The sequence below is a fragment of the Aulonocara sp. 'chitande type north' Nkhata Bay genome, linkage group LG10 (assembly GCF_057382095.1).
Source record: "Aulonocara sp. 'chitande type north' Nkhata Bay isolate Kocher_YH1m ecotype deep benthic linkage group LG10, A_spYH_male_GT1.1, whole genome shotgun sequence".
Classification (NCBI taxonomy): domain Eukaryota; kingdom Metazoa; phylum Chordata; class Actinopteri; order Cichliformes; family Cichlidae; genus Aulonocara; species Aulonocara sp. 'chitande type north' Nkhata Bay.
The window spans coordinates 33,974,950-33,995,177 of NC_141353.1; the positions used below are offsets into that span (position 1 = coordinate 33,974,950).

General features: G+C 39.4%; 1 protein-coding gene across 2 annotated transcripts in view; it reads left to right on the forward strand.

The window, feature by feature from the left end:
- The window catches only part of pcdh1a (protocadherin 1a), a 115,617-nt gene extending 107,818 nt beyond the window's left edge, over positions 1-7,799 (forward strand). For both annotated transcript variants that reach the window (XM_086309619.1, XM_086309618.1), the window contains exon 5: positions 3,891-7,799. In XM_086309619.1, coding sequence (XP_086165745.1) covers positions 3,891-4,261 — 371 coding nt within the window. In that variant the 3' untranslated portion in view covers positions 4,262-7,799. The remainder of the gene's footprint in view (positions 1-3,890) is intronic.
- Positions 7,800-20,228: the final 12,429 nt, after the last annotated feature.

Sequence of the window (20,228 nt, forward strand, 5' to 3'; positions counted from 1 at the left end):
CCGTGGGCAGGGGATCAGACGATGAGGAAGCCTGCCTCAGACACTCAACACCTCCCACTGGCACCCTGATGCAAGCAGCATGCAAACCCACCCCTCACATGTATCTGTCAGCCAGGGGGTTAAGCTCTGTGTGTACCCCCACTCTGTAACTGCACTGTGGAGTACATGTTATGCTACTGCAGCTGAGGTGCTTTTAGAAGCTTGGCTAAGGTTCACTGCAAGTCGCTGATGTGGTTCTGAATTTGGGAGAAGGTAGAAATTGCTGTTTTTCTTTTCCATGATATTGCTTTAAGCAAGCAGATGGGACTGACCCACTATAAAAGGAGAACGCTACAGGTGCAATCTATCTGTGAGTCTAGAGGAAAAGGATTCTGCTGTGCAGAAAGGAAGCAATGTCATTGAGTCACTGCTCTTCAAAACCAAATCGCAAGCTCTCTAAATCCAGTCAGCCTGTTTCAGCCACTGGCATAATAGTGCTGTGGTTTGCCCATCTGTTCTCAATTGTCCACCTTGGCTCGCCATCCATGACATACACGACTATAAACTCTAAAGGGTTTGTTCCAGACTGTGAGCAGATTTATTTCAGGTATAGGTACAGCAGAAAACAGGCTTGAGTGGGTGAGAAAATACCTATTTTCCCACTGCGCCTTTGGCTGCTCCTTCAACCTGTGGTTGACCCATTTGCTTCATTGTGTCCACCAAATATTCAAACAATGATCATTTCAGCTAAGCGTGGGAGTGTGTTTTGATGCACAGAGTGGACAGTTTTGTGCCACACTGTAAGTGGACTGTAGTACAGCTACAGATGGCTAATGGCCACAGCAAAAGGCGGACACAAAAGTATAATTACCAATATTGATTTTGTGTGTGTGTGTGTGTGAAAATGGATTTGAGTGTGACAGAAAGGTCAGTAGAAGCAAATGTAAAAATTTGTGCTTTCACAAATGAGACACACTATCATAACATTCTGTCATCACTACACAATAACTAATCCATTATTATTGCACGTTAAAAACTGTTTTGAGCTGACATGGGTGGCTGGGAATGACACGCACTGCAGAGTGCTAATGACAGCATGCAGCAGCACAGCGAGCTGAAGTTGAATATACCCCTGCTATTCGCTAAATTGTGCATTAAGAACAGCTTGTATGTCAAAGCTAGATTATAAATAAAACCATATGAAATTTAGATAAAGCACTAACAGTCAAGGTAATGGCCTACTAAAATATCTGACATTAAAGTATCTGCTGTATGTTCTCGCTTAATGACGTGTGATATGTACTTTGGCACCGTCGGAAGAAAATGGCAGACTTTGGCAAGCTAGTCGTGTATTTAGCTGTCACTGCTGATTTTCTGGCCCTTGATGATGATGAGCGTGGCTCAGAATGTGCTCTAATTCCTGTCAGTGGTGCATGGCATCATTTCACATTACATGTTTTCTTTTAGTTAAATAATTCCACATTATATTTTGTAAAAAAAAATAAAAAATACAGCCGACCTGAAGTCAATAACCAACCTGACAGTGAGTGAAGACGTCACAGTATTCAGTGTTCCCCTATATGGCATTTATCTCTACTGAGTTCAAAGAGAAATCATAAATTAAACAGACCAACAGGACATTTGTGAATTTCAGGAGTTTGCGGTCCTATATGCAGACACATAATGGCAATGCCTAATTTATAAGGAACATGCCCAGTTGTGGCATGTGAAGTCTCTCGGAAACCAGTACAGTGAAGTCTTTCCTTTTTCCTGTACAGTAATTCGTAGATGTGGAGCTGTGCTGATTTTAACACGAGGCCCTCTTGGTGTGGCATAAACCTCCTGGAAGCTGTGGAGAGGTTATAATCAAGTGTGAAATCCTTTTGGGGTAGATTCCTACACAACTGTGCCTGCGCTTAGAAACAGACTCCTCAACCCTCTCTCCAGCTCTCTTCCCATGAACATCTTTTTGTAGCAAGAGTCCACTTTGCTGTAGCGATGCATACAGACAATGCTCTTAGCGGAACTGAGAAAATGAAACTCCAGTCATCTTGCATGAGGCAATAAACACACACACACACCTCAACGTGTACATGCTCGCATCCCTCATTTATTGTAGCTCCTTGTTCTTAATCAACCATAAAAGTGTTGTTCATTCTTATGAAATTAATATTAGTTCGCTGACACTGACCTACTAAACAGATATAGGAATTTGCCACTTAAGCATAATGATGTAATTAAGCATGAGTAAGAACAGTGCTCAGTTGTGAAGTGAAAGTATTAAATAGCCTAAACATCTAGCTGTTTAGGATTACAGGAACAATGAGATTAACTGCAACAATAGATGCCCGATCATTATTATTATTATTTTAATAAACAAAGAGGTAATTGTATGTAGCTTACCCAGGGGAAATGAATATTTTAGACACAAATAGGGACAATGAATTAAGCTAAATGCCATGCTTTTATTTTTAGTAAACATCAGAGCTTTTAACATCTTTAGCACACAAGCTTTTCCCACTTTCGCCTTTGATTGACTGAATTTTCGTTGAACCAGATGCTGTGCTTTTTTCTCTGTGTTTTTTCCCGTAGCCTCAGAGATCTGGCATTTTTGTGAGATAATTATCTTGCCACTGGTCATGAGCACAATACTGATGTTGTGTCTCACAGGCTTACAGTCAAACTGGCATTTTCTCTGTTAGCTGTGAACCGCTGCCTCTAATACGTCACCTCTTGTGGTTACATCATTCACATGCACCAGCTTCTTTCAGCAGCGGACGTTCTGCTTTCTCAACAAGAACATTTGCTCTCATTCGCGCGCCGTCCTGTAGCCGCAAAACAAGACAGCTCTCCCACGACGGATGTCTCGTTCGATGGTGTGGTCACTATTGTGGCATTTGCAGTAATGCATTTATCACGGCAATCAAAAGTTTACACATCAGCGACATTGCACGCACACGCGGATCTCAGCTGTCTGCTCTTCAGACATTGATCTGGCCATCTCAGGCTGAGTCTGAAGGGATAACAAAGATAAATTGAGTGGTATTTAAATTTAATATGGGCTGTATGTTTAGTTTGTCAACAGGTGGTCTGCTTAACCAGTCTGCTGCCTGGCACCTGAACATTAGCGATGAATAAATAAATGGGGCCTTTGTCGCTTTTACAAGCATGAGAGAAACATGTGAGTTGTGAGAGCTAGCTGAAGCAAACTTATTTTGGAAGATTTCACAGCTTCCACAGTGAAACGAGGTCACTGGGTCGTGGACCCATTTATTTAATTAGGAACAGTTGATTCTCATCAATTTTTTATTCAAGGGCAGGGGAACTCATTTCAGTACTGTCAATCAATAACTCATTCAGCAATGGTTTTGCCCAGAGGGATCGAGCTATTCTCTCTGTAACCAAACACTGTACTTCCCCAGTATGTGTGGCTGTTCCATTATGTCCATTCCTGTAGTATTTTTTTTTTCATGTTGACACCTGCTTGGAGCATCAGTTGCAGCATGCAAATCACAACTAATAGAAATTAACTCACTGCTGTTGAACATGTTAACAACACGATGATATATTACAAACATAGCAGACAAACTGCTGTTGGATACTTCTAAATGACATAGACACAGCATGCCGTCTCTTGAATGTATCACATCAGCTCGTGGGCTACACACACACACACAGTAGTGCTCATTACACAGTGCATAGCAACAGCTACATAGCAACTGCTGCTTACTGCTTAGCAACAGCTGCAAAGATCTCAAGGAGGGGGGTGGGTTTCACGGGGTGTTTCAAATGACACCATTTCTGTTCACAAATGCCTTTTTACAACTTTTTTTTTTAAATGAAAATTGCTCCAGTGTTTGTCGCTGTGAAACTCCCTCTGATGGTGCTTTTCTTCTCTCTCCTGCCCACAGATATCCGCTCCCTCCCTGATGTGGCAATGACTGGAAACTGCACAACCGAGTGCAGTGAACTGGGCCATTCAGACGCCTGCTGGATGCCTGGGCATCCCTCCCCTGTACGCAAGACCAGGAACCCCCCGAAACTCTCCACCTTCGTGCCTTACCAAGACAGAGGGAGCCTGGGACGCCTGGCTAATGGGAACGCCAGGCTGGGTGGTGAGGAGCATCGGCCGCGCCTTCCGCCCTCCCGCAGTGCCTATTCCAGCAGTGGTCATGATGCCAATCAGGACTGCCCCTTAGAGGAGGTGCCCCTGAGCGTAGCCTCTGAGTTTCCACCCACCTCTCCTTCTGCTCACACTCCAAAAAGAGAAATTTACCTGTGAGGAACATATTCATGTGATCAATACACAATTAAAGAAAATACACACTCCCCTCAAGAAGGAGAAACAGGCTGTCCACACATTGAAGCCAATGCCCAATCTGAAGTTAACAATATAGGCTGTGACCCATTCGATCACTGCTTTTCTCATTTTCTCCTTAAAATATTAATTTATTAGCATATTTATGAGTGACTCCACAAAGTTAATTGATGCACTCACTCATTTATTTATTGGAAATCTTGATGGGATACAATTCAGTCAGATGAATAGGAAACACAGATTGAACCTAATCATTACTGTAGTTAGCAAAGTCCCATTCTGTGAAGTGATCTCTTGAAACTGAAAGTTGTGATCAGTGCTCTTGTGCCATTGCTACATCTAATTTAATAGACAGCCAGTCAGGCCATATCAAAAGGCTTAACACTTTTGACTAACAATCAAATAAAATGGTCTATCTTAATGTACAGTGCTGTAAATACATTTGAATGGTGTGTTCTACATATATTTTTGTCTGGCATAAGCTGAAAAAAAAATGCCTCAGAGTTTTAGCATATTTAAGCTTTTCTTTATGCTGCTGTTTAAACTTGATTAAAAACCATCTCCCGGAGTGGAGCTCAATATTGTGGAAGGCATTTATCCGCTTCACACAATCACACACACGCACCCCCTTCGACCCCTAATCATAGTAGAATGGCCTTTACCTCTGCTCCCTGTAGAGCTCTTCCACTTGGTGGAGAGAGCTGTGTGGCAGCATTTAAACTGACATTATGTCCCACTGACTCGCAGCACTGTGACCTATCGTTCATCATGAAAACGGTTGACTTGGCCACAGTACCCCAGAGTCACAATGACCAAACACAGAGTACTCGCGAGACACGTTCTGATTGGCTTTTTACTCTGCTGATGACAGTATACCAGTGTATCGGTTGAGAAAGCTCTTCTCTGTTGTGACAATCAGATGGGCTCTCTGTGTAATTCACAGTCCATTTTTTCTAAAACTCATACTGCTTTCCGCTCACGGCTTAGGAGAACTTGTGTTGATCTAATGAAGGCCTAAGGAATTATTTACAGGAAAGGGCACTTGAGTGTTGAGAGACACTAGAGAGATAGAGCACTTATTGAGCGTGAATATGATGTGAACTGGATAGGTGGTATGTGCTATTTTCAATGTTAATTGTCAGCTCTCACTGGACACAGGCTTCTGCAGAGGTGAATTCAATACACACTGAAGTGAGTGATTTAACAATGTTGGTCTGACATGAAAGATTCCAACAATAAAAGCTGAAATAAATATGTAATTCATTTCAGTAAATGAATACCTGCAAATACAGTGACAGTGGTAGGAGTAAGGCTCAATTTTGCCGCAACTGCCTGTTAATTATATATTTCCTTGTATTGAGGACAACATGCTTAATAAGTTATTAGGCATTTATCCTCCTCTGGCTATTGAGTAGAGAACAAAAACAGGGCATGCCCATGGGCTTCATTTATCTTCGCAAAGATTTTCCAAGTGAATCTGAAGGATACTGTGTGTCTGAAGGACACCATGTATTAGTCAGTAATTGGGTGTTAATGATGACTCCACTAGCCTGCCTTACAACATCGAAGAGCTAGTCGTTGTCTTTGATTTAAACATTGATTTGATTAGATTTGTAGATACCTTTCACCTCTGTATAGTATTTCCACAGTAAGACTGTGTCTCTGAATAAGGGCGGAAGAGCCTGGAATGGACATTTCCTAATTAGGGTGAGTAATAAGTCCTGAGCTGGGGCATGTGTGAGCATACCCCAGGACACGGCACCCACCAGATAATGCAAATCCACCCACAGAGCTACAATCAGTTAAAGGGGGTATTTTTTTATCAGCACTTACCTCATCATGCTGCCATTGAAAGCCACGTTTAGAATAATTAACGCAAAAACATATGGAAATTACTGGACATGGCCATGATTAAATAAGGTGGGCGATTATCCTGCCTTGAGGGGGAGAAAGCACATTATGCTGTTTTCAAAGCCATTTAGCGACTTACGTAAAATTCAAACAACAGCCATGATACACTGTGATTAAACCCCCACGGCTCTCCCGAGCTCCCCTCTCATAGCTGTGGCTAGCTGCTTCATGAACTGAAAACAGCGGGTAAGATCACTGACCTGGAATTAATAACAAGTGAGAAAGATACCAATGAGGGATAAAATCAGTGTCACATAGCTTCAGTCAAAACTCGATCTGTCTAAAAGCATTGACTGGATTCAGATTCAGCTCCAGCCTATGTGTCACGATGTAAATTTGGAATACATGTTTTGATTTGTGTCTTTGATCACAAAAAAAATATCTATATATATGGAATAAATAGGCTTTTAGCAGATGTGTCAGAACTGTCGGTTGCTGATCCGAATGGATGGCGAGAGTTTGATTTAAGTCCAAAATAAAAACAAGCCTGGGTTTCTTTTCCCACTCTCTTGATAAGTTGGACTCTCTTGCTCCAGCCAATAATGACCTCCTGCTACTCACTTCTGGAACAATACATCACCAGGTTTGACCTTTCTTTTGAACTCATGCTGAATGAACTGTGGTTACTTCTTTCTCAAACACAGAACAGTTCTCCTTGATCCAAGTAAGAGGACATCACGGAGCACCTAAATACACTCGAAACTATGTTGAATAATGTTTAATTTGTACTTAACATTGATTTAATGTTGAATTCACTTGAGTATCTTTTGCCTATCTGTAGTGTGTATTGTATGGTGATCATTTCTGTGGACAGATGGACAAATTACCGTTCTGAAATTGGCAAGAGATTTTTTTTCTTTTTCTTACTGATCAAAGACTCTTAGCAAACTGGTTGTGTGAAAAAAAATAAAGAAGTCTGTTGGTGGTGTAGTGTACATAGATCTCCACAACGCTGTGCCTGCTGTCAGGCAGGCAATGATTTTAGCATGAATTCCAAAGATAATTGGTAGATACTGTTTACTCTTTTTTCTTTATTTTTAACTTTCTGAAATGTCAGTGCTGGTTCATATTCAGAAGGCCCTCTCCCAAACGAACTGAAATTATCTGAACATTTCATTGTTTCACTGTTCATCTAGAACAAAGACAATTGCCTTGAAAATACGTCTTTGCAAGAGAGAATCTAGTTGTTATCCTAATTGTTGGTATATTTATATAGGATAAAATGCTTGTGATGCCATGTTTTTGTACAGTTTTATGTACATACAAGTGAAGCTTTCTAAAAGTACTGAGAAAAGCCGATGGCATATAAAAATTGTAACATGTTTTCTTGAGATGTGCACATCTTGCCTTGGTTGGATTGACCTTTGCTGAGTCAGTGTGAATGTGGCCGTTCTATGCCTGCACTGTAGTCATTCACCGGCTCCCACCTCCTGAGGACTTAATCAGTTTTTATGTTTATCGTGAACAGTGGATTGTCTTATCTTACCAGTTTGTTAAATCCTGTGTTCTGCTTTGTTCTGTTTCAGCATGTTGACAAATTCTCTTGTAATACTGTAAGTCCTCATGAACTTTGTAATAAAATCACTTCAGGGAAAAATGAACACTGTCAGTGTTTTCTTTGTTTGTCGTCATTATTCATCACTTCCGGTAGCTAAACAAGTGTTTGGATGTTAGGGTTTGGGGTTTGTTTGTTTTTTTTGCTTTTTTGTAAAAGGTTTTGCAGCCTTAGAGATACATTGTGTAAAATGCATCTCACTCCAGGACCTGGGCTCATTAAGAAGAACTAGTATTCTTGTCATGCGGGAACAGGCGGCTTATTTCTCAGTCAGGAAGCCTCTGAATGTTGAGAGGGAAGCATTCCGGAGGTTGAAGTAGGAAAGTCCCAGGACCTGTGTTCACTACTTCAACTAGAAAAACAATGTGCCAGAAGTACACAGACCCAGTCATGCACTTAGGAAGGAACATTCATTCAAATTGCTTGTTGCGACACATTTAGTGCGAGGATAACAAGGTTGCTGCTGTGTTTTTAATATGCATGTGACTGTAAGATATTTAAATGCCATGGCTTGAAGTCAGAGAGAATAGATATTAAAAAAAATATACTATCCTATTTTTCTTTTTCTTTATGTGTACCTACAGTGTATGTTACTTTAATACAACTGCTGATCTGAAACATATTAGTTAATTATGCGGTAACAACAATAACGTAACATATTTAATCGAGAAAGGTTTAAACACAATATTGTGTCTAACAGCACAGCAAAAAAATCCCTGTTTTGTTTGTTTAGTTACTCTTCTGGGGCGTTTTTTCACCTGAAAACAGAAAGCCCACATCCTACTGAATTTACCAGAGGGGTTGGATGATATAGATGACAAGAGACTGCCCTAAAGATGAGACAGTGAAAAGCTCCAAATAGTTCATAGTAATGCCAACAGCTCTGTAAGGCTATAATACTGTACCCTCTGAATCCACTCTTCAAACTACACAGTGCATTTTAGGTACCAAAGGAGGAGACAGACGCCCAATGAATGTCAGTCTTCAGCAACTTCTCCCAACTCCTCCAGGGGGATAGCCATCCAAACCCAGAACAGCTGCTAGCCTAGTCAGCCTTTTCCCAGCTAGCTATTCTTAGTAGACTTCTGTGAGTGGCACTCACATCAGGTGAACCTCCCTCAAATGGCTACTCACTGCATTTACACTGAGACCAAATGATAAATCAAGAACTTTGTCTTGTGGCACAACTACCTCTACATTTCCTCTTTACCAGTAAGGCACAGTACAGCACCCAACTCTCACCGTCTCATTATCCTTTCTTGCTGTCATTTCCCCTGAGACCAAGTATTTTAAGAAATGTTTGATACTTTATGTTATATGATTCCCCTTTACTAGAAAGGAGAGTGCTATCCTTTGGCAGAGCAGAACAGTGGCTTTCAAATTTAGATGTATTACACTCAGCTGAAAATCATTCGAATAAGCACTGGAGGTCCTCCTGAAAGAGGCACAGAAAAACACTGGAAAGCAGATCTCCTGGCTTTTCTCAAGCTATGTCTTTAAATCACATCTGGAAAAACTACACCAATGGAGTTGAGACAATGGCAAAGTTTGCCACCTATCCTGTCTAAAATGCAAATATAACAGCTGGCAGAAGTGGTTTTAACATCCCTTACTCCTTAAGAGCTATGGAATCCCTTGGGTAACCCAGGCATAAGCCTTCTTTTAGTCTGCAAACCAATCCAAAGTAAATTGGACTGGCAGACTTCCAGCCCCCTTGATCATTTGTTAGAAAGTAAAAAGCTGGTCCACTGTTCTACAGCCTCAACAGAATCTGTGTTGCCCCTCTGAGAGCTCAGATATGACCATCACTTTTAAGCTCTTTTCCAGTACACAGCGTAGGGAGGGAAGGAGGCTGAGGATATTGGCGAACAAGCGCCCCCCACCCCCAGTATGCAAAAACAGATCATTTAACATGGCTAAGTGAATAACTGTACTCTTGTTTTTCACAGATTATCTCAGTGAACTGTGCTAAAAAGAAAAAAAGGGGGACACTGATTTCATAAAATGATTTCACAAAATCACATTTAATTGGATGTGTTAAGGATCACTGTTTTCATTCCTAAATATTTCTTTTTCAAGTAAAATTTCATATTCACTTTAACATTAGATCTACCCATGTGAATGCGATGCTATAATCTAATAAAAAAAAAGCAACACATTTACCCGGTACAATGAGTATAATACTTTAGATGCACTGAATGGCTAATTACGAAGGAAGGGAAGCATAACGCTCTTTTACTTCCTTCCGTTTTCACCTTTTAGCCTTTAAGTGGAAAGATATATCCATGTCAAGATGTAGAAACTCTCAAAATATTCACACTATATACACACACTGTGCAGGGGCCTTAAAGGCTTGAGTTTTTAAGCCTTTTACACATACCATTACAGGCCATCACAAGTCCATGTCTCTTGAGAATGCAGTGTACTGTATGTTCTTGGATATGGTGTAGATTCAACCTTTTTGCTCCCGTGGAGCTCGCTAGTAGTGCTTAGCAAAAACCGAGGCAGAGGTATATGGGCATTGTTGAGAACAATGCACACTGGAAAATGGGGGAAAGGCCTGACTTGAACCACAAAATAAAGTCTAATAGAGACCTTGAAATCTTACATGCTCTGGAAAGTGCAAGGCATAATTGTAAGTTTTTCTCAAAGATGGAGAATTAAAAGTGAAAAGTAAATCGTACTGGACTCGAGAAAACTCCAAGGGATGTTGGAATGAAGTATGAGTTCTGCTTTAACAAGGCATAGCTCAAAGAAAGCAAAGATCTAACAGCCTTTTATTTCATGGCAAGAGATGGATTCATGTTTGTGATTTTACAAGACCTTGTCTTAAGGCATGTCTTAAGGTGTCTTAAGAACCGCCACAGTTAGAGGAAACTCTGAGCAACATTGCATATTTATTCATACAGCTCCTAACAGAATGCTTTGACATACACAATTTGTTGTGGTGGACACTTCTACAGTCACATCTGAGCCCTTTCAACACAATGCAATATTGACAAAAGAGTATCTTGCTGACAAAGTGTCGGGGCATATGTGGTGCCTCGTGGGGCAGTTGCTTTCTTCACACAAATGCAGAATTAAGCAAAAAGCCCACACAAACCTGACGTGACCTAAAACTTGCACCCATCTCATTTTTCTTATTTTCTTGCAAGAGTTTTATGATGTGCATTTGTTTACTCCAACATTCTCTTCTTTTACTGTCCGTGCAAAACAGACCTTGCATGAGTAACTTTGCTGAGTTTATCAGGTCTGATGCCATGCTCAACTTGCTGCTAATTTTAGCTCTCAGCTTCCCAGGGAGTGAGAGAAAGCCAATATTATCAATAACATCTAACCTTAAAGCTCAACAGGGACTTCTGCAATAGAAACTCAAAAAATGAAGCATTTTTGATGAGGCATGTACAAACTGCATCACAGTGTTTGATAGACCAATAAGTTAAGAACTACTTCATCAAACCAGACAATCCACATCCTTGGTGCGGCTTTTTTTTTTTTTTTTACCTTTCACAGATGTTTTGTGATCTCAATAGCACAGGTTCAATTGTTACTCAGGCATTACAACATTTCCATTCTCCACTGAATTCTGACTCAGGGTAAGGGTTCCATTTTATAATTTATTAGTCTATTAAACCTGCTCGCCATTCCCTTCACTGTTGTAGTGAAAGATGACATAACTGCCACCTTCAAGACCTATTTGCTTCTGGAAATTTCTCCTGTGGCAGGAACTGAGCTTCCTAGAATTGTCTGGCGATGCTGGCTTTCTATCTATCTATCAATTATTAATGTGTCTATGTTCTACTGGAGACCCTCCTACTTGAGGGATGTGCTGTCTCAGTATTATGGTTATTATCTGCTTTTTGACTCATGGAAGTGTTTTTCTATTCAGGGAAGTCAACTTGAATTGGACGGGAGAGACCCGAGACCATGTGGTAATTGACAGTCATATGAAGATGGGGCTAGGAAGATGATAAATTGAAGATGTTAAATTGAATCAATAACTCCATACATATCTCATGAGCAGCCTGACTTATAATTCAGTTATACAGATCAGATTCTCTTAACAGTCCAGCAGCCTAGCTTCACCTGTGGTAACATCTGAGGTTGTTTGTGGGATAAAGAAGTGTGAATACCAAGCTCAGAACTCACAAGAAATCTTAAGAATTTGAGCAATGACCATTAATAAGAATTATTTATTTGACAGAAGATTTATTTGAGTAATGACAGGGCATGAGTTAGTAATGTTTGGCCACAAGTATAGGGAGCATGTATTTTACTGGTGAAATGTAGAAAGTTGAGGGTATTGTGATGCATACTTATAATTCTTCTCTAATTTAAACATATATACAAACTCAAGGCTGTTTTGCAAGATGTCCTCATGCAGTTTTTCTATGAAATAAAAAAATCTTTGCAATATATAATACTTTTGAAAAAAAGAATACTTTTAATAGGGTTGTGTAAACCGTATTTGTATATATTATGAGTGCAGCTTAATTCTCACATAGATTTAGTTTGAATGAGAGATTTTATGACGCTTAATGACATTGTGAATCAGATTTGATATTGTTTTAGTTCACATCAAGCTGATTATTGCCTCATTGCTCACACTGGCTTGTTTAAAATCTAAGTGTCTTCTCTTAAAAATCTTGACAGTTCTGTATACAGCCATATAAATTATGGATATTACAAGGTCATATTATTCAAACAGTGAAAAAGCCATCCCTGAATCACTGGGGATTTGGGGATATTCCCTTTAGCAAGTTTTTGCTTTATTTCATCCATTACTGACCGTTAGGCTAATGCAACACATCGGCTACGCTCTGCCTATCTCTCTGTTTTCCTGCTGGGCATATTGTGTCCTACTTGGAACACATGACACACATGGATGCGGACCATTGGCAAAAAGGAAGAGAGAGAAATTTCTTCATAAATGATATTTTAAAATAACCAAACTTTTATATGAGCCTAGGCTGGAGTGCAAAAGAAAAGAAAAAAACTTGAACCGCTATTGTGAACCATTGTGTACATCTGTAATTGATTAGGGATACATAAGAGTTTGCAGATCTATATAGCAGTAAGATAAGCAGGGCAAAAAAATGACTAGACCATTTCTTTGTTCAAAACCATGAGACAGAAGGCTTTCAAAGCTTTGGCCCAGTGCAGTTACTTTAAAGCTTGTACGCTATAATCTACTTGCGAAGTGTCCTACTCAAGTCTAATCCTGAAGTTTGGAGGAAAATTGTTTCTCTGGTGTATTGTAAAGGCCTTACTCTACAGGTTTGCATGCATCTTTCAACTCTGCAACATTTCCACAAATATATCTATTACTGTATAGATATTCATTATGGAGCTGCAGGAAGCACCGCCGGGAAACACTGCTCTCCTGTAGCCTTTTCCTCAAGATGAAAACACTACTCAGCTACCGCTGCTGTTGCCTTGGAAACCTGGTCACTCTCACTCTTTTACCCACACTCTTCACCACTCGCTTCATTAAGTGCGTAGCTGCTGGCAATTAGAATAAAACCAGCGGCAGGGCTGGCTGTCTTGAAATGCAGTCTCCAATTAAATACTTTCAAATAGCAATGTTTTTCTTTCCAAGCTACATGTGCTTTCCATATAATAAATCATGCACCTGGGAGCTATGCTTCTAAAAGTCTACACTATGCTTGCTATACCATTGAATGACTTCAAAAAAAAATCTGTCTTTTAGTACTGTGTATACAAATGTAATATGGATCAGACATCGCCTTGTAACTAGTGATGTTTTTCCCTTTCTTGCTCAAGCTCAAATAGGCAAAACAATGTTCTAGACACCACGGTTATTTCACAAGAGCAGAAAATGCCTGAATGATCAGTGCAAATCTGCATCAATGTGTGTACACTTCTATTTCAAGTACAGACAGAAACACACAGCAGTTTTTTTGCTCATCCATTCAAGGCGATTGCTATATAAATGATTGATAACTGAAATATAGGTGGAATTAATGACGGTCCTTAATGAAGTCTTTTAGTCTGATCAAACTCTCCAATTTATATTACTTCCCAGCATTTTTACTAACTGAGCAGGTTATTATTGCATTAAAATTGATGAAGTAAATTAGAGTGAATCATCATCACGGGACATTTGCTTTAAGTGAAAAAGTACTCTGGAGAAGTGCACTTGGTATGTTTCTTGTACTACAACATCATTGATTTAACCTTGCCCGTCAGCTCCTCACATGTTCTAAAAACAGAGAAAAAAAATATTAAACCCTCACCATGCACTTCATTAAGTACACCTTTTCAGCTGCCTGTTAATGCAAATAATTAATCACTCCGTCACGTGTAATCTAGAGATGGTCAAGACAACCTACCCAAGTTCAAACTGAGCATCAGATTGAGGAGAAATGTGATTTAAGAGACTTTGAATGCCATATAGTTGTTGATTTCAGATCTGAGTGCTTCAGACATTGCTGCTCTAGTGTGATTGTCATTTGGTAACAATCTCTTGGGGTTTATAGACATTGGTCAGAAAATATGCAGTGAGTTGCGGCTCTTTGGGCAGAAATGCTTTTTGTTGATGTTAGAGGTCAGAGGAGAATGACCAGACAGCTGATAGGAAGGCAACAGTATCTAAAATCACCTGTTACAGCCAAGAAATGCAGAAGGCTTTCTCTGAACACACAATGCATCAAATCTTGAAGGAAATGGGCTATAGCATATACTACAATGCCACTCCTGCCAGCTAAGAACAGTAAAAGCTTCAATTAACATGGGCTCACCAAAATTGTACAATTGGACATTCAAAACTCATCACAACCTTTCCTGTTATGATGAGTTTTGATTTCTGCTGCAAAATTTGGATGGGAAGAGTAGAATTTGGCTTAACTAAAAAGAAAGAATGGATGCAGCCTACCTCATATAAATGGTGCAGACTGTTGGTGTTGGTGTAATTGCGTGGGGGATATTTTCTTGGCATGCTTTGCATCCCTCACCTGAACATTGTTTGAATGCCAGAATCTACCTTAGAATTTTTGCCGACCATTTCCATGTGTTTATGTCCACAGTACGCCCAGCAACCTGTCACAAAGCTCACGACATGTCCAAGGCTACGGTCACACTGCAGGCGAAAGCGCATCACATACGACTTTTTTGACCCTATGCGACCCATACTCGATCATGGTATGACAGTTTGAACAGCACAAATACGATATTTTCAAATCCGACCTAGTCACTTTCGTATGTGGTACTGAATCCGATACATATCTGATGTTTTAGAAAGCGACTGCTGTTTGAATGGTCATGTTGCATTAAATCTTTTATGTCACTGATACAAGACAGACGCCAATTATTAGCGGCGGAGAACACAAACAAGAAAGCAAGGTGGCAGAAACTGGAGACGGAGCGAGTCAATGGACAGAAACTGAGGTTTTGGACTTGATTAGCATATGGGGAGAAATGATAGACTGCTGCAACAACACCTACTAACTCTGTAGCTGCCATTTTTACTTCCGTAAACAGAGCGATGTCTTCTTTTGCGCATGCGGGCCGCTTTGAGGGCCATGAACCGTTCACACTAGAGCGCATTTGCTGTCACAATTTATTTGTAGTGTGAAAACCAGACAAAAAAATCGGTTTTGATCAAAAAATTGGAATTGAACTTTAAGACCTGCAGTGTGAATGTAGCCAAAGTGGTTCCTTGAACATGGCAGTGTGTTCACTGTATTCAAATAGCCCTCACAGTCACCAAATTTAACCAAAATCTTTGAGCAATGTTTCCAGCGTGTTAATTCTATGTGAAGGAGAATTAAAGCAGTTGATTTCAGTGCTATTTTAGCAAAAATGAACCATCGCACATCTATCTCCAATACAATTCTTTAAACACTTTTGTTGCTCTTTGAAGAATCTCACCAACTCTAGCTTTAGACATGGCTATATGATAACACAGAGGATAAATTTACTTACTGCCACTCAAAATATAATCCACTTTAACATTCCTCAAAGTTGTGTAATTTCAAACGTTCCCTGGTTGAAATCTGGAAAAAAAAATTTATTTTTTTCACCTGAACAATTACTTGTCTAAACAGAGCCAGTGCTTCAGTTTTCGTTTTTATTAATTCAAAAGATGAGGTTTTCTGCCACCAAGATGGAAGACATGTTAAGATTCTCTGAGTGAGATTAATTGTAGTTTGTGATAATGACTTGCTTCATAAGGAAAATTTGCAATGGCTGAGAGGCTGAATGATAGAAGGTTCACTTTTAAGAATGATATCGTTTCTTTAAAAAAAAAAAAAAGAAAAAGTACACATTAAATCAGATAATAGGTCCACTTCCTGTGCAATTACTGTAAAGCAAATGTCTTTTATCCTTCCCAAGTGTGTTGCCTTTCAAAGAATTCTAATGGGAATATAACTTGCATCTGCTCATCATTTCATCATCTAAACCAAATATGATAAAAGAAACTAAAATTATAACTTCCTAATGAGCATTTTTGTTATATAAATAGATAGAAAACATTGCTGGTACCAAAAGTGCATAAAAACTACACAATTAAAAACCTTTTTGTTAGACATCAAATATCTTAACCAATTTAAATTGTACTGAAATATTGAAGACATATTTTTAAGGCAAAGCATTTTAACAATGTTTCACCAACAGGGTGAAACACATAAATATAGGATGGCATCTATTACTTTAATGAGAATTGCATCATATCTGAATTATTATTTTGCACAAAGCTAGGAACTCCTATTACATGAATGGCTTATGACTTTATTGGCACATTAAAAGACAATCAATTACGGTATATTCGGCACATGCATGATTCAAGGGTGGAAGGCTCAGTCTTTTGATTAGAGCTCCATTTTCCACTGCAAATCTCAAATTTCCACATTGTTAACGGCAGCGAATGAATAAAACAACTCCCCTTTCCTGTGACATGAACTGAGACTTGTCCACAGGTAACAGTGAGCCCCTGCGAGTCTCCCTCGAGCACCTGCTGGCTTTCAGGGTCGGGGCTGACGAGTTAATGCGGTTCAGGTGTTGTAATTGAAGATTGCCACCAGCTGGTTGTGGTGTAGCTTGGCAGGGCAGAGAGGAGTGCAGTTGGTTGTTGGGTTGAACTGGTGAGCGGCGCTTCGGTGCTTCTGGCCCCTGTTCATAACAAGACCCTTGTTTATAGAGAGGCACTTGTGTCCCTCTAGGTAGATAAGGACTCTAACAATAAAATAAAAAAGTAAAGAATGAGTGCTTCATTGAATATTAATTTGAAACTGAAGATACTCTAAAATGAAAAACCTACTAACCTCATTAGCATCATCTAGTTGAACATTTGAAGTAGAAAGAGAATGGAGCCAAAGTATCAAACACAATTTCATTGTCCAAATACTTTCTGAGATGACTGTAGTACCAAATATTCACTTAGATTAATATAAACCACCCACACACTCAAAGGCACGTGGGCCAGTCGCAATCAGCCACAAATTCTGTTCCAAACTCTACACAAGCTCTCTGTTAGCCAGGGAGAGCTTGTTCACTAACTCTTTGTAGACTTAAAGGATATATTTAATTCTTCCCATTTACATCTCTAAACCTGATAAACATGACATTTATGCAATAATCTAATAAGCCACTGCTACAGGTCCAAATGGAATTAACACAGTTTGCATTATCCTGAGACACATTAACAAATACATATATGTTTTCAGATAACCAGATGCCTGGCTTCTCGCATTAACAAGATCAGAGGACACAGCGGAAATCTCTTTTTTTTTCCTCCTTTCCCACGTACCCACTTCATTTTTTTTTTCATATCCTGTTAGAAATCCGCCAAAACCTATTGCATCCATATATGCTTAGAAAATTGATTGCATTGTATTAACAGCTTATATTTTATTTCATGTGAACGCATGAAAACTATCCAAAAACACTAATGGGGGTATCAATAACATGTTTTATGTAACTGAACTAATCTGGAGTAGGCAGGCACACTAGAGTACACACTGCACATGCTTTCAAATACAAACAGCAATTTTCTTCTTTTTATGAGGCTTTTTTTAGCTTTTGCTGCCAGGGGGACATAGAATATGTGAGCACAGAGGGAACAAACAGTAGCTGATACTGCCCAGTGAAAATGCTGCAGGCAAAGAAGTTTGGATTCTCTGGTTATGGATTCGTTTGTGTGACCATTGGCATTCCCTGCAGCTCTCAAGAAATTTGAAATTGATCATTGCATTTACACACTGTGGCACTCGTGTAGGGATGGGTGCAAAGCCAGCACCTTATGTGTCTCAAACAGTGGCACTGCACCGTGAGAAGCTGCACCACTCTGTACAGAGACAAGTCAATAAACAGTTACTTGGGCCATTGGGTTGTTTGTCAAGTGCAATTACAGGAAAAAACATTTTTGAGACTGATGTCACAGTTCAAAACAGGTACACGCTGGAATAGAACGTACATTTTAATGGACTATAAGAGGCTTGTAATAATATTTATTTTTAACAAAGCATGGGTTAAATGAGGGCAGGGAACATGTGCATAAAGTAGACAAATGATAATGACACACACACATAAATATTAATGCAAATACAGTGCTATAGAGTCACAAAAAAGATTGCTCATTGTTGAAAAAAAGAAACAGAAATAGGAGTGCAGTTATTCCTCAGAGTGTATTCCCCTCGGATTCGAGAATTACCAGCAAATAAAATAACATAACATATTCAAAGAAGACTCTTACAACCAATGAAATGTTAAAGAGGAGCTACGTGTGGAACATTGTAATGCCCGAGGACATTATAGTCTGTTGTTGGAAGGTAGTCTTGGTCTATTATATTTTTATACGCATGGTTTGTAATTAAATATTAAGTCTAATTTGCAGAATCTTTCCTGGTAATCCACAGCATCTGAGTAAACCTTCAGTAAAATCAAATGGCATGACATAATATTACAGTCATTATCAAAATAAAAGTACAGCGGAAGTTCTCGCTTCTAAATATGTATTTTTAATATTGCCAGTGGTGCATTGAGTGCACAGTGTAAGGTTTCTAGGTATTTGACAGCAGAGGCTGTTTCAACATTTTAAATGTTTCATTATGTTTAACTAAAAAGTAAGAGGAAGCTTGTTAGGGAGTTTTTCAAGGAATTATTAGCTTTTTTAATATTAGTTCTTGTAACAGTTCTTTAAGAGCAGAGTTCACAGCCCGATCATCTGACACTTAAAACTAATCACCGTCCTCATACAATCTGTCAACCTTCTACAGAGGCCTCTAGGTGATAGAATAATTGGTTGTGGTTCACTTTCTTCTAGCGGGGAGATGTTGTAGTTCCTCTTTGCTTTTTTGTGCCTTCTTCTCTCTCAGGGTATTTTGGTCTAATTGATGGCAGAATCTTGTGCAAAACAGAAAGACTCAGTGACATTATCAGGCAGTGGTTTGACTTTGGTGAGAGCCAACTGTCAACTTGAGCAGATCCCGATAATTGATTGGCTCATTATCCTAACGCAATATTTTCTCTGTGTGAGGCTTAACATTGTTTGGTTGCAGCAACCTATTATTTCACCAGGGGTTTTATTGCCAAATTAATTTGTGAGTTCTTACCAGCCTCATAACTAACATACTGCACTGTTTAAACACTGCTGATTTTGTTCGTAATTCAATGATGAGAGTGAAAGTGGCTATTAAAACAGTCCAAATAATATCATTATTTGTAATTGGGCAGAATGTCCACGAATCTTTGGATTTTATAGTTTCTGAACATTTTAGTTGCTATCTGTGCTGAGATGCTCTTTCAGAGGTGATCAATAATAAATACTAGCAAAATGTATATTACTTATCGCAGGGTATTTCTTTTACTCCTAAAGAAAAGAAAGAAAGATATTAATACTTTTTCTATTTTAGGTGAAAAGTAACTCTGTCAGTTAAAGCATGTGAAACACGTATTTTCACCTATTCAGAGCCTAATTTACTCCATCATTCTGCACATTCCCCACATACAACCCTGCCATACAATGGTGGCAAGCTGACTGCTATCTTCATGAATCCCTCATCCTCTTCCCTACAGTGACAAAATGTAACCTTTGGGAGGAACTGACCCATCTCCTCAGGAACAGTCAGCACAGACAGCAAATTCACGGAGACCAAGTCTTTTAAGAGGCATCAAAAGGGCACTGCCTTGTTCGGGATATGCCTGGATGGGGGTTGGTTCGCATGTAGTTCACGAATGTCAAACCCTTGGAGCTTTGCCGGCTCACCGTTTGATAATTGGTCATCTATCTACTCTCCTGTGATCACCAGTTTAGTTCCAGCTCCATGCATCAGTCATTTATTTCTGGTCTCATTGGAGCTTGTTTGTTTCCAGTTGTGTAGTCAGCTGTTTACTTCTGGTCGTATGATCAGAAATGTATTTCTGGTGCTGCAGTCAGTAGTTTATGACTGGTCTCAAGGACATTGCAGTGGATTTGTAGCACTGCAGCTGATTTTATTAATTGGC